At 41.4% G+C, this 14,885-nt stretch overlaps 1 protein-coding gene across 1 annotated transcript in view; it reads left to right on the top strand.

The window, feature by feature from the left end:
* PPP2R2D (protein phosphatase 2 regulatory subunit Bdelta) overlaps positions 1-13,642 on the top strand; it is a 36,636-nt gene extending 22,994 nt beyond the window's left edge. The window contains exons 4-10 of the mRNA XM_083149467.1: positions 1,813-1,978; positions 4,943-5,055; positions 6,077-6,254; positions 7,419-7,583; positions 10,289-10,458; positions 10,555-10,646; positions 11,527-13,642. Coding sequence (XP_083005593.1) covers positions 1,813-1,978; positions 4,943-5,055; positions 6,077-6,254; positions 7,419-7,583; positions 10,289-10,458; positions 10,555-10,646; positions 11,527-11,806 — 1,164 coding nt within the window. The 3' untranslated portion in view covers positions 11,807-13,642. The remainder of the gene's footprint in view (positions 1-1,812; positions 1,979-4,942; positions 5,056-6,076; positions 6,255-7,418; positions 7,584-10,288; positions 10,459-10,554; positions 10,647-11,526) is intronic.
* The last annotated feature ends 1,243 nt before the right edge of the window (positions 13,643-14,885 follow it).

Genomic DNA, 14,885 nt, shown 5'->3' with positions numbered 1-14,885 from the left:
ACGTAATGACTTTCGTATTAAAACTTGTCGACCTAACGATCCATACCCCTGCTCCTTAATAGTTTCATCATCAAGTGCGTCAACTCAATCTGGCATTATTATTATAATTCTGTAATCTGCCTACATTTGCTGTAGGCATCTTTTACCCATCTTAAGTATGTAATTTCCTTTGAAATATGAATGACCCCTTTCTAATCAAGTGATCCATTACAGGTTGGTACTTTTGGGAAAATTCAGACCTTAAATATACACTTGTCTGCACCGTTTTCCTTATCCATTTTGCTATTGAGACGTGTGCTTTTATTACACCTTGCTATCAGGCTCACACTGTATCCTACTCGCCCTACAGAGGCCTTCTAATCTACACAACCTTTTCCTCGCATAAACGCTCCGCCACCAATAGGGATTTTTGCCTGAATTGAGCTTTTTTTTCGCATCTTGGCTGTATACAGAATCGCTTGTGCTAGGAACTAGGATCAGTGTGGTACAAGGTTGTAACAGTTCTCCTATTTATGCAGTTTGTAGTCTGAGCAGCACATGGCAGCTGTGTACAGTGCCAGGGTATCTATGCATTGTAACTTTGCTGTGTTAGCATATATTGTGAGTCTGTAGCAAGGATGCACAATGCAGCTTATTAGGAAAGTGGTACGCCACATCTAGCTGATTTTAGGATGGGTATATGTGTATATGTCTGTTAGGGTTATGCTGCCCATACACTTGTGAGATATTGCATGCAATCATTCGATTTCGACCACATCTGACCGATCAATCTAATTGTTGTATGCAGGAGCCATCGCATGTGGTTTTCAAGCGCATGCGATCACTTGAATGCAATTCGTAGGTGGAGGGGCGTAGGGAATGCATTCAGCTGCGTGGGGGTTTAGGAGAGGGGCCTGGAGGGACCGCTGGCAGCGTGGTAGAGGGCAGGCCGAGGGAATTGTTTAATACACTAGGCAGCCAAAACTCTGATACATGGGAGAGTTACATAACGGTGCTCTCACTGGAAATTAGAACAAAACTTTAGAATTCCTTCAAGTATACCCAGTGGTATCTGATGAGAATTATTTCTGGGGATCCCCCGGTACTATTGGCTGTCTAGCAGTGTGATATTCTTACATAATTCAGGAACGGTGACAGCCCTGGGCCATAAGGGTCCATGTATAGGTTACATGCTACATATAAAGAGATGACACGGACACATCTTCTATTTTTCCAAAGCATTTGTTTACTGATGACAATGTATGTTTAAATTGATAATATAGAACAATGATGTCAATATTCCAATGTTCATGCTACTTTTGTTAAACTTATTTGTATCAACTTGTAAATTGTGACTTACGGTGTTTCAATAAAACATGTTTAAAAAAAAAAATACTAGGCAGCCTCTGACTGAGCTCTCTCAGCCAATCAGAGGGCTCCCGCTAGCACTACTTCTTCTAGTGCTACGCTACAATGCTGCCCTCTTCCAGTTCCCGATGTGCCATCTCAAGATTGTGTCATTGGGTGCTGTAAGGGGGCACTTTTTGCACTACAAGATGCTATCGGGTTCGATGGACATCGCACTCCGATGTTGCATCTAATACTTTTGCATAAGTATATGGGTAGCATTAGGATTAGGCTGCAGGGATGCTGGGGATAGCAGGAGGGGGTAACTATATAAGATTCTTGTCTGGACTCCTTTGGGATACCAGAATTTGGAATTGTTACACTGGCATCCCAAACGCATGTAATCCATATGTATCCCGTTTTGAGGTTCCCTCTATATTTCAATAATTGATATTAATGACGTCTGTGCATTCTTTCTCCCCACAGAGTAAGAACCGTCCTCATTCTAGGGGTGAATACAATGTTTACAGCACCTTTCAGAGCCATGAACCTGAATTTGACTACTTAAAAAGTCTAGAAATTGAAGAAAAGATTAACAAAATTAGATGGTTGCCGCAGCAAAACGCTGCCCATTGCTTATTGTCTACCAACGGTAAGTCGGAAACCTATGATGCACGACTCTATAGCTGGGCTTACTGTATCTTCTTTGGCTTATTGTAACAAATGATAATATTCTCCTGTGTCTTGGAAACTTTGGATGAGCCGTCTCCTGACTCTATTCAGGAAATGCAGAACTGGCACCAAAATGCTTTGAATTTTCCTCTAATTCAAAAAAGCCGGTAACTCCCTGTGCAGGACCATGTACCACTTCCCCATCATGTCTGGTCCATGCTGATCACATTGTCATGCAATGCTTCTTGCTGCAGTTTTACAGACAGACTATTGTTCCCATATGATGCTTTCTATGCAATAATTCTTAGAGGTGGATGACTCGCCTGGAGTGGCCTGTCTGAAATATACAGTACGTACAAATATTTTCCATTCTGTGCCTCCGTATCGCCACATGTTGTCAGCCTGTGCCCCATCTCTAAGCAGTGCTGTCCCAAGGTATCGGTTGCCCGTGACCCATTAATGATTCCTTCCCCCTGTGTACATCCTACTGGGAACAATTACCACCTGTTTCTGGCAATTAGAGCACTAAAGGAACCGCCCCACCTGCTGTCCTGTCACTGGAGACAGGCTACGGCGACACTATTACACCCAGAGTCACTTCATGCAGCTCATTGCCTACCTGTCAATGTCCATTTTACTGTGCATCGCCTTGAACTGAGACTTTTACATAAGTAACATCCAGGGGGGAAGCACGAGCAACCTGGTGGAGTAATTCCAGACGCCATACTAATAGCTGAACCTATGGCACCAGTTCTGAGGCAGCGGTGCTAGCCTCTGTGCCATTCCTTACTTACTTAAGGCGTATTTTTTGGAACGGACATTTCCAACCCTAGTCCTCAGGGCATACATACAGAGCAATTTCTGTGCTCTTTTCTAAGCAATCTGACTAGATTGTTTAGAACCGTGTTCTAGAAACCTGTTCCTCAAGTACCCCCAACAGTGCACGTTTTCCAGATCACCCAGCAGGTGCACTCATTATTCAGACACATTTTAAAAGATCTACAGGTGGAGCTAATTTTGTCACTTGTGATTCTGTGTGGAGACCTGGAAAACGTGCACTGCTGGGGGTACTTGAGGACCAGGGTTCGGAACCACTGGTTTAGAACGTAAGCACAGATCTCTCCGCGTGTATACCCCGAGTGATTATCTCCTGCTAACTAAGTCAGGGCATGCAGTCAAAATCTAGTCAAATTGCTTAGCAGGCGACTGCAAATCTCTGCGTGTACAGAATGGGAGATGATCGAGATCTCTCATTCTGAACTATTTCCCGGCCTTTTTTTTTTTTGCTTAAGCAAAATCACTTAGCACAAATCTCTGCATGTGTATGCACTCCCCATGGGAGATCTGGACACCAGGAAATCGCCTACCCTAAATAGCTTGGCAAAATTGCTTGGAGCACATCTATACGTGTGTATGCCCTTTTACAGTGCAGATTTAAGTAATGTCAGGCTTCAGCACAGATGGGTAAATTAAAATACCTGAGGTACTAAAGTCACCTGTGCTTAAGCATGGATATAAATAAAACATGGACTGTTAAGTGGTTGGGAATGCCTGGTCCAGAACATGATACACCACAATGGAATGCCAGAATCATCTACCAATCTTAGGCTGTATATACACCATGTCATATTACATGGCCTCTAAAAAAATTTAGGTTTTTGGACTGGTGAATCGGCAAAGCGGATAGCAAGTAACTTTGGGGCAGATGTATTAAGAGATAAACGTCCAGCCAATCAGCTCCTTACTGACTTTTTTCAAACACAGACTGTAACATGGCAGTTAGCACGTGATTGGCTGGACGTTTATCTTTTTATCACCCTTGGATTTATCTCTTGTTAAAGCATAATACATCTGCCCCACTGTGTCTTTAGCACACCATGTTTGCCATGCAAGGGGTGCAAATGCCTTTCTATTGTTTCTATGCAGGGCGAATACAGTCTGCTTCTGTATGTATCCCACAGATCTTAAGGTGTGTGTACACACGTACAGATTTATCTGTCTGTTCTATCTTGTGGGAACAAAAACCTAAATGCAGGAAAACAGAAAAAATAAATTGTTTATCAGAATGATTTAACCAATTTGTCTGATCACTGTCTGTTTTCAAGCATTTGGGAACATTTTTGTGATTGTCATTTGCTCCCATACATTTCCAGGTTTTTGTTCCCACCAGATAGATCAGACAGAAAAATCTGTACGTGTGTACGCACCTTTAGACCGCTTGATTTTTTTACACAGCAATTTAGATTTCAATTTGAAAACACCCCACCCAAATCTAACTTTCTGCACGTTACATCTGCCCCACCTGCAGTGCAGCATGGTGTTGCCCAGTTGTGTGCTTTGTTAAAGCTGAATCTGGCACTGTATGCTTTAGATCAGTGGTTCCCAACCCTGGTCCTCAAGTACCCCCAGCAGTGCACGTTTTCCAGGTCTCCACACAGAATCACAAGTGACCTAATTAGCTCCACCTGTGGAGCTTTTAAAATGTGTCTGAATAATGAGTGCACCTGCTGGGAGACCTGGAAAACGTGCACTGTTGGGGGTACTTGAGGACCCGGGTTGGGGACTACTGCTTTATATGTGTGGAGAAGGACCCTTAGAATGCAGATAATGGCAGGGGTAAAACACAACATATGGTATTTAATGAGTCTCTGTTATGGAACATTTTTACAACATTGATCTTGTTACAGAATCATTTTTTTTTTTTTTTTTTTTTTGTCTCAGTGTCAAACTTGCTAATAACAAATTTCTCTGCTAATTAAATCTTAGTGCTGCTGAGAAACTGAACTAAAGGATTATATACATAAGACATCATGGCACAGCCAGCGTACTGTAGTAAAATGGAAACGTAAATAGAAGCATTGTACCTAATCCAAGGCAGCGCTGTGTCTGTAATTTGTAGAGTTTACACATTTGCCTTTCGTAACTCCATTGTTTTCTTTTGTAGACAAAACTATAAAGTTGTGGAAAATAAGTGAACGCGATAAAAGAGCCGAAGGTTACAACTTAAAGGACGAGGACGGCAGACTACGCGACCCCTTTAGAATCTCTTCTTTACGGGTATGTAGCATTGCATTGTTTTATAGACCACACGGATAGTGTAGTGATTAGTATTACTGCCTCAGCACTGAGTTTAAGTCCTTAACTGTGTGGAGTTTGTATATTCTCCCCGCACTTGTGTGTGTTTCCTCCCACACAAAAATATACTGATATTGGCTGCAGAAAAAAAAAATAGCCCTTGTATGTACATGGGCAGACTAGATGGGCCAAAGTGCCCCATACATCAGCAATTAATTGTGACAATTTTCAGATATGGAGATGATTGCCACAATTAACTTTAGATGTGTGGGCTCCCCTTTTGGCAATCCCAATCACAATCGCCAATCGATTGCTTAATCAGGTTTTTCAACATGTTTAATAATCTGGTATTATCTGCAGATCTTTTTTATATGTGTGGGCATTCCCAATTCGTCGTCTTCATCTATTTACATTATGAACAGCAATCGATTGGGCAATTTCCGGATATGAAGATGCAATCTTTAGATGGAAAAATCTGCCGATCACTGAAATAAATCTGTAATGTGTGGGCAAAGTCAGATAGATTGTAAAATCCATTTATCTGGCCAAAAAATCCCTGTATCTGGAAATCCATAAATTGTGATTGCTGATGTATGGGGCCCATAAGACTATTGTTCCTTTTTGTGACATCTCCATCATGGTAATCAAATGTTGATTTTATCCAGTGGTGCCGGACGGGGTCCCAACATCGGTATAATGACTGTCGGGATGCCGACTGTCAGACCCCTATACCACACCCTTGTCCAGGAGGTGTTGATTACAGTTTGCAGAACAGTTTCATCCAATGTGTGAAAGCCAATATGGTTCAGTTTAAACGATCAAGCTGATTGGACAGCTGCAGGAACTTCCACAGTCTGTCTGGTTGGTTTTACAGCCATGGGGCAACCAATTGCAAGCGGTTTAATGTGTCATAGGGAGAGATGTTTGGGGCAGTTTCCATGACGGCGCATTTGCTGAATAGGTAATCCGTACGTGTTTCATCTGCTACCTTTCTCATCATCAGGTGCCAATATTGAAACCCATGGACCTTATGGTTGAAGCAAGTCCAAGGAGAATATTTGCAAATGCACATACATATCACATAAACTCTATTTCAGTAAATAGTGATCATGAAACATACCTCTCTGCAGATGACCTGAGAATTAATTTATGGCATTTAGAAATCACCGATAGAAGTTTTAGTATCCTTTTTCTTGTGAAAATAACAAAATTCTAAGGATGTGTCTACCATGTTTTTATGTGATGTTACTTATATGTGGGTGTTTGTTCATTTTGTTTTGTCTTTCTTAAAAACAAAAACACAACCCACAAAGGGCCGTATTCAATGCGGCCGGCGAGGGGGTTAAAGGGCGGGGATCACTGAAAACAAGCGATCCTTGCCGTTTAACCCCGCACTGACCGCTCACACTATTCAACATGCCGGGAAATCCTCTCTGTCAGAGGATGGTGAGGATTCAACTAAACAGCAGGGCTCACAGTTTTAGAGCGAAGGGGATACAGCATGTGCAGGGGACCAGTTGAATACTGACTCTGTGAGCTGTCACAGCTCACAATCAGCACTGCTCACTGTCGCAGTTCGCAAAAAGCAATGAATACACCCCAACGTCTGTGGTTTGTTTTTTTTTTTCCCGATGCAGCTCTTTACCTAACCTGCGGTGTTGGTTAGATACGCTATAGCAGACTGGATCAAGCTGTACCTTTTTATACAGGAATGAAAGAGCCAAAATCTGATGCACTGGTTCCCAACCTCAGTCCTTAAGTACCCCCAACAGTTCACATTTTTCAGGTCACCTGAAAAATGTGACAGTTGGTGATACACAGACTTGGAAAAACTGAACTGTTAGGGGTACTTGAAGATCAGAGTTGGAAACCACAGATCTATTGGATTTCTGATACATTTAACCAATGTTTTCCATACTCCTCCATCAATGACCCCTAACACTTCATGTGTCCAGGAAACTAAAAATGCCTTTTCTATTCAAATAAAGGTACAGTAAGTGATAAATCATCCCACGTAATAGGCTGCTCTGCCCTTAGCAGTTATATCAAAATGATGTGGTTACACGGCCTATAGTAACATGCCTGTAGTGCGCAGAATTTTTGTACCAGCCACCCAAAATTATATCTTATGACACTGTGTTTTTTTATTTCCCTTAATGGGTGAAGCACAATCCTGTAAAGCGACAGGTTTGTGTCCTTACCAGGGCAGAAGGTAACACCTAAAACGTGGTCAGTAATATCCATTGCAGCGGTCTGCGTTGGTGCATCTATGTTGTTGTTGAGTGACGTTCATGACACGTAAAAGGTTCCACTGTAATGTGAAAGACCCTTAACAGCGGTGCCAGACATTGTAGATATTAAGCCTGCTAACATGGAGGAATTGACGGAAGTTATTACAGCTGCTGAATTCCATCCTCATCAATGTAACGTGTTTGTCTACAGCAGTAGCAAAGGAACGATTAGACTCTGTGATATGCGGGACTCAGCGCTCTGCGATAGACATTCAAAATGTAAGCCGAAAATCATCTACAGCAGTGGTTCCCAATCATAGCTCTCAAGGCACCCCAAGAGTCCAGGTTTTAGGGATATCCCTGTTTGTGCGCAAATGTTATGATGTTATCTGTTGCAGTGCCTTGAAGACCTTTTTGTTTTTGTCACAGTTCCCTTTTTGAAAATATATTGATGCTGTGTTTTAAGAATATCTGGTTTCAGGTATTTTTATCTGGTTTCAGAATTTCTCCTGGTACTTATGTTAGTTGGGCGCCCGTTACGTAGTTTGCGTAGTGGTGTATTGAGAATACCAATACACCACTATGCTGGTTACGTAAACTACGTAACTTACGCAAATTACGTAACTGGAGCCCTGCTAATACATAAAGCAGGCATGTCCAAACTATGGCCCTCCAACTGTTGTGAAACTACAAGTCCCATCATGCCTTGTCACTGTTTTGCTATAAGGGAAGGCTAAAACTATGGCAAGGCATGCTGGGATGTGTAGTTTCACAACAGCTGGAGGGCCATGGTTTGGACATGCCTGCCATAAAGGATCATATGCCCACTATCCACGTCATACCGCCAGTGTCCATGGGGGCGTGGAGTTAATTTTAGAAAGTGTGGCGAGCCACCGAGCCCGAAGCGTGGCGAGCACACGCAGATACGCGTCCCCTCGCGGGGCTCGCTGCGCTTGCCACACTTTCTAAATTTAACTCCATGCCCACGTGGACACTGGGGGTATGACGTGGATAGTGGGCATATGATCCTGTTAGTGTGTGTCATTATACTTACCATCCAGATGTCCCCGGCCCCTCCGGGACTCGGATCCCCGCATTGCGGCCGCCATGACACTTGCTGCTTACTACGCTATTAGCGTAGTGCCGCTGGGAGAGCAGGGAAACCATGTGATGCTCCCCCAGCAGCTGCCGGGATCTCCCCCCTCCGCCGCCATTACCCCCTTCCCCGCACCAACGCCAGCCCCCGCCATGCAGCCCTTCACCACCCTGCCCGTAAGTAACACCAGGACGGCCGCCATCTCCCCCCTCCGCCCTTCCGCACCTAATAGCTGGCCGCCCGGCAATAGCTACGCTGACAACCTAGCCAAAGCTACATTGTCAGCATAGTGTAGCCGGGCGCCCGGCCAACATATAAGTACCTTTCTCCTTTTTGTTCAGCACATGGTAATTATTACGGACATATTGGTACCCTGTTCTGATAAAACCTCGGCATTGTCCAGTTCACATGTTCTCAAACTCCGTCCGCACTGTTCATGTTTTCCAGGTCACCTGGCAGGTGCACAGCTGAATTCATTACTCTACACATTTTAAGAGAGACAGGTGGAGATGATTATTTTACTTGTGATTCTGTGTGGAGACCTGCAAAACATGCACTGTGTGGGGTCCTGAGGACCGAGTTTGAGAACCTGTGGTCTATTTTGATATATTTAGAACTAGCTCAATGGTTCCCAAACTTTTATGTGTCGCAACGCCCTAGAGCAGGGGTCCTCAAACTATTTTGCTCTGGGACCCAATCAGACAATAAAAATAATGACAGGACCCCAGCAAGTTACTGTAGAAGGTCATCACATGACATGTGTAGTCAACAGACAGCAGATACATGGCAGCATTGTGGAGGCACAAAATGATGGGAGGAGCCTAATATACCATAACCCATCACATCACGTGTAGACAGCACATACATGGCAGCATTGTGGAGGCACAAAATGATGGGAGGAGTCTGAAGTAACAGACAATTCAAAAGATTTTTCAGACTCCTTGAACCACTAATTAGAAAAGTCATCAGCCTGATGGCCAGCAACATGGAGTCACAACCCCATGCTGAGAAGGTCGGGACCCACAGTTTGAGAACCACTGCCCTAGAGTAAAGGAAACTTTTTAATGGAACCCACTAGGCCATAAGTTTATTTTTGAAAAATGTAGACAATAAATATTAAGTACATATTGTGGGTGGTTTTTGTCATCCTTAGGTTAAGTTATGTGGTGAGCGAAAAGATTTGCTTTTCTTTGTCGAGATATTTTATGACTGGGAGCCCCAAGTACTGGTTATGCCTATTACAATAAATCAATAAATTGACATTTTTCCTGGATCACCGATCCCGGGAGCAATGCCAATCCCAGGAGCAATTTTTCAATCCTGGGATTGAAAAATGCTCAATCCCGGGATTAGCATCCCTAGTTAGCAGGTGTTGTCCCCCCCAATCAAACACACACACACACCGGCCGACCCTCACGTTTACTTACATGGGAGGGCAGGCGGCCGGGAGCAGGGCAAACAGCAGGTGTGCATGGTGCGTCTGGGCGCGTAGCAATGGCAGCAGGAGTGGGCAGGCACCGGACGGTAGCAGCAGCAGCAGCAGAGTGAGCAGTGTGGCCTGTGCAGCATGACCTCGGGCTGTAATGCTGCGCCGGCCAGGTCGGGAACAGCCAGGCAGCATCTGAGCGCTGGCTTAGAGGCTGACCGGCATTAGACTCTGAAGTCCCAGACTTTTGGGGGGCAAATCCCGGGATCCCGCGATTGGCCACCCTAAATCCGAGGCACCCCTACAAGTATGCTGAGGCACCCATTTTGGGAACCATTGAACTATTTATTAAAAAAAAAAAATACACACTTGTGTTTTTTGGTTACATCAGTTTTTTTTCCCCTGTAAGGGGCAAGGGAGCTGTCTGCACACCGGGTCTTTATTTTTCTCCGTATATTTCAGTTTTTGAAGAACCTGAAGATCCTAGCAGCAGGTCGTTTTTCTCTGAAATCATCTCTTCAATATCTGATGTCCAGTTCAGTCATAGTGGTCGCTACATGATGACAAGGGATTACCTGTCTGTCAAAGTGTGGGATCTCAACATGGAGAGTCGGCCAGTAGAAACATATCAGGTTTGTGATACCAATTCTCTAGTACAGTTATTTCTATATATTTTTTTGTTACTTTTTTTTTCTAAACTTTTTATTTTATTTTTTTGCCATCTGCAGGTCCATGAATATCTTCGAAGTAAGCTTTGTTCATTGTATGAAAATGATTGCATCTTTGACAAGTTTGAATGCTGCTGGAATGGATCAGACAGGTGAGGATTACTAGAGGTAGTATGTACTGAGCAAATGCAGGTACTGCTTGGGTTTACGGATCCCACTTTTTAAATGCTGTAACTGAAAAATGCTAATTTCCAGGAACCTGGGATTGACATCACTAATAATTATTATTATTTTTTTAAACACATCCCTTGCCCCCACACTGGCCTGCCCACACATTTACTTGCATGGGCAGACAGCAGCAGTGCCTCTGGGAGCGGCAGGTGGCAGCAGGACTTGTTGTGTTGTTGGCAGCACAGCATGCGGTTGGGAGCAGGGGTGCGGCCTGCACGGAGTGACCTCTAACCGCCACACGCTGGGGTTGTGTACTGCTGGGCAATTATCTAAAAAAAGGTCTTTACATTTTTATTTTCTGTAAAATTCATCTCTGAAGAGCTTTTTCACTTTGCTGAACAAATGAGTGTGCTGTAAGTACAAATGGTCCAGAGGTTGAAATAACAGCAAATTCCTGATTGTAAGCCAGATAGATTTTTCTACCCTTATGTCCAATCCTTTTCAACTCAGATCGTGGCAGTATAACTTACCTGCTAATTCAATTAATGATGGTGGTCAAAGGGGAACCTGGAGAAATGGTCTGTCTCAATTAGAGATTTATCCTCCGCATGTTTTTGCATTTTTTTTTTTATTTTTTTTCAAAACACCATTTTTTAAATTTATTTTTAATGCATTACATTAGTTATTATTGGTTGTGGGTTGTTAGGTCTACACCAACTAGGTCAACATGGAGTTTTGCACTGTCTTTTGACCCGAATGTCAACACAGTTCATGTCACTGTAGGTTTTCGTTTTATTTGTAAGTAGTGCTAATTCTTTGTGGAGGAAAGACTTTATAAATGTGGTTTATGTTTTTATGCAGCGCTATCATGACTGGCTCTTACAACAACTTCTTCAGAATGTTTGACAGAAACACGCGTCGGGATATTACCTTGGAAGCATCTAGGGAGAGCAGCAAGCCTCGTGCCATCTTAAAGCCAAGAAAAGTCTGTACAGGTGGTAAGAGGAAGAAAGACGAGATCAACGTTGACAGCTTAGATTTCAACAAAAAGATTCTACACACTGCATGGCACCCTAAAGAGAATATTATTGCTGTTGCTGCCACCAATAATTTGTATATATTTCAGGACAAAGTTAATTAAAGTTGACTTTTTTTCCCTTTTTTTTTTTTTTTGCCTCCAATTTTTTTTTTTTTTATTATTCTTTTGAGGACAAAGTGTTATTCTTGCATAGTTAAACCTAGTTGTTTATCTGTAAAAGATCAGACTGCGTTGTCCTTCCAGTAAAGAACATGGATACACTTCCCTTTTGTAGAAATATAATGGATTGCTGGCCTGGATTCATTTCACAGCAGTGCTCTTTCTGTCTTCAAAAAAGTGGAAGGCTCAATGCGCACATCCCAAAATGCAAAACCCACTTGAATTGATTGAGGTTGGTGCTCAACATGTATTTAATTCTTAGCCTTTTTTTTTTTTTTTCCATAGACCAAAACAATTCTCGCAGAGGAAAACTAAAATATTACGAATATTTTTTTTTATTTTTTTTCCATACCTTATTTTCTAACTGCTGAACTATATATAAATTGGGTCTTTTTTTAAAAACATGCATTGTGTTTTTGCGTATAACATTCCTCCTCAGGCCTATCTAGGCTTACATACTTTTTACATTTGAGCACTTAGAACCTGGTTCAGGTCAGAAAGGTTTTTACTTTATTTTTTTTTCCCTTCTTCCCGTGTATATTTACTCACTGTCTTCTATAACCACACCTTGTGGAAACCACTTAATAAAAATAAGAAAGTATAAAAAAAAAGTGTTTTTAAATTTGAACTTTATGTATTACGGTTATTTTTTCCTTTTTTATTGCATGTTCCTTGAATATCCCAGGATGAACTAAAAAATTTTTAACATCCGTGTAGTAAAACAACCTTTTAATGGTTTATTAACAACGGCATATATCTTAAATGTGTGATCTGCTGTGGCCAGAGAATGGGAGAAATCCGGTATGCATCTCCCAACGTTTACATAGAGAAAAAAGAGCATACACCTTTTTTACCGTTCTTCCTGTTTAATAAACCGACTGCACTGCGTAGTGATGGTTTTTCTGTTCTACATCGGAGCGCGGAACACACCAGATCAGACACTAAAGAAATTTGTCCATTCCTAATTTTTGTTTTTTCGTAGCGGTTATACTGAAGACAGCATAACGGTTATTCTTGTAACTGGTGGGCCTTGGCAAATGAGAACGAAAATACAGGGATTTTGCACAGTATTATGCAGAATAGTTCCTACATGTAAACAATAATTGTAAAATTATACCTAATGTGCATTACTTTTTATTTATTTTTCTAGATTTTTTTTTTTCTTTATCTTACATCTATCATTCAACCCAAGGATAGATTTAATTTGCGAATGCCAAACTTTTTCTTTTTTTTTTTTCCCCCACTTCCCCCTTTCTTTATTTGCTCTACATAAATTGCCACAATGAACAAATAGGTTTAACTATAAACAGTCACTTCAGACTGGAGTCTGTTTCCTAATGCTAAGTTCTAAATTGCATTTAGTTGTAGGAAACGGACCGGTACAAATTGCAAGAATTTTGTGCCTCCTCGGTGACCAGATGCGTTGACCTATATTGTTTTTTTATGAAATCAATGGTCAATAATGGTAATTTTGACATTAATATGCAAGAACAAAATATGTACCTCATTCTTAATGACAATAGAGTGCCACTCTTCACATTAGGTGTAGGTAAAACTATAAAAATCTGACCTGTAAAAACATATGAAACTGAAAACAAAAATTCCTATATTGTATATTGATTGTGACACTTTTTCCACTATGCTAACTGGTGGAACTTTTTGGGCCATAAAATCTGACCACATTCATGAAATATCAAACAGACCTATACAACAGGATTGTATATACTTGTTCACTTATTTTGACCAAAAAGTTTAATAAATTTTAAATGTTTACCTGAATTTGAATTGTGTACTTTGATAACTTTATGGTATTTTTTTTTTTCCTGACCTCATTTTACACTCCAGAATACATTCTTAAATATTATGGATTGACTGAAAATATTCCGTTGCCGGCTACTTGAATTTTTTGTTTCGTAACTAGCACTGATGGTTTGGTTTGGTGGTCAGGGACTGCCTAAATAAAAAAAATAAAAATTAAAAACTTGCATACATTAAGGAGCTATATATATATGACAGTTCTAATTAAGATTCGGGAGAGTATCCAAACGGAATATACTGTATGTAATATAAAATTGATCATAAAGTCCTAAAGATCTGGTTTGTTATGCATGGAAATGCCTTGGTCCAGACAAGTCAGCGTTTTGCTCCGAAATTGCTGAAAATGACAAACTTTGCTGAAAGGCGTTTGTACTTTATGAAACATTGCAAGCTCTGTTAAGGTATAGAAGCTTTTATGTACTGTATATTTGTGAATATATTAGTAGTAGTTCTATATGGGGTAAGTTGCATTTTTGGCTTTGTAAGTTTATGTAAATTATTATTAAACTTATCTATGCTAAATTATTTTTCAATTTTGTTTTGAGATTTACCAAAATAAACTCCTTTTTTAGCAATAAGAAATCTTACGTTATTTGAGCACTAACCCAGCAGTTTGTTCGCACTACATATCCCTCCTCACCAGCATGTAGTAGTTTGTTGGCTGTTTATAACTTGGGGGCTTGTAGCATTATAATATTTGAAGGAAAATTTAATCCTTTAATGCCCCTGTCCTCCGCTACCAGATATATATATTTTTTGGGGGGGTGGGGACTACTTACTTCAGCCTCGGAGATGCATTATTCCTACACTTTGATGTATTGCTTACCTGGGCACACTAGTTTGTTACCCTGGCTTCTGTGTGTGCATGCCCTCTGGTGGACAATTGGTTCCTCATACTGAACATTACATTTGTGTCAATGGTCGCAGGAACTGCAAAATCAGAGCCTGATCCATTACTGCTGAGGGCCACTTTCTCAAAATAAGCACCCAGCATTACAATAGATTTGTTATCCTGGATTTCTATGAAAGATTCGTTCATTTAGCAGGTATTGTAGAGCCCTCTTGCTGTGGGGTGAAAAACCTTTGATTGCTCTCCAGGATTAAATAGACCAAATGTCCCTCCAGCTGTTGATAAACTACACATCCCAGCATGCCTTAAATCTGTTTCAACGTGGCCACATAGCAAAATTAAGGCACGGTATGC

The sequence above is a fragment of the Crinia signifera genome, chromosome 6, assembly GCF_055691185.1.
Source record: "Crinia signifera chromosome 6, ASM5569118v1, whole genome shotgun sequence".
Lineage (NCBI taxonomy): Eukaryota > Metazoa > Chordata > Amphibia > Anura > Myobatrachidae > Crinia > Crinia signifera.
This window is presented reverse-complemented; position numbering and strand designations above follow the sequence as displayed.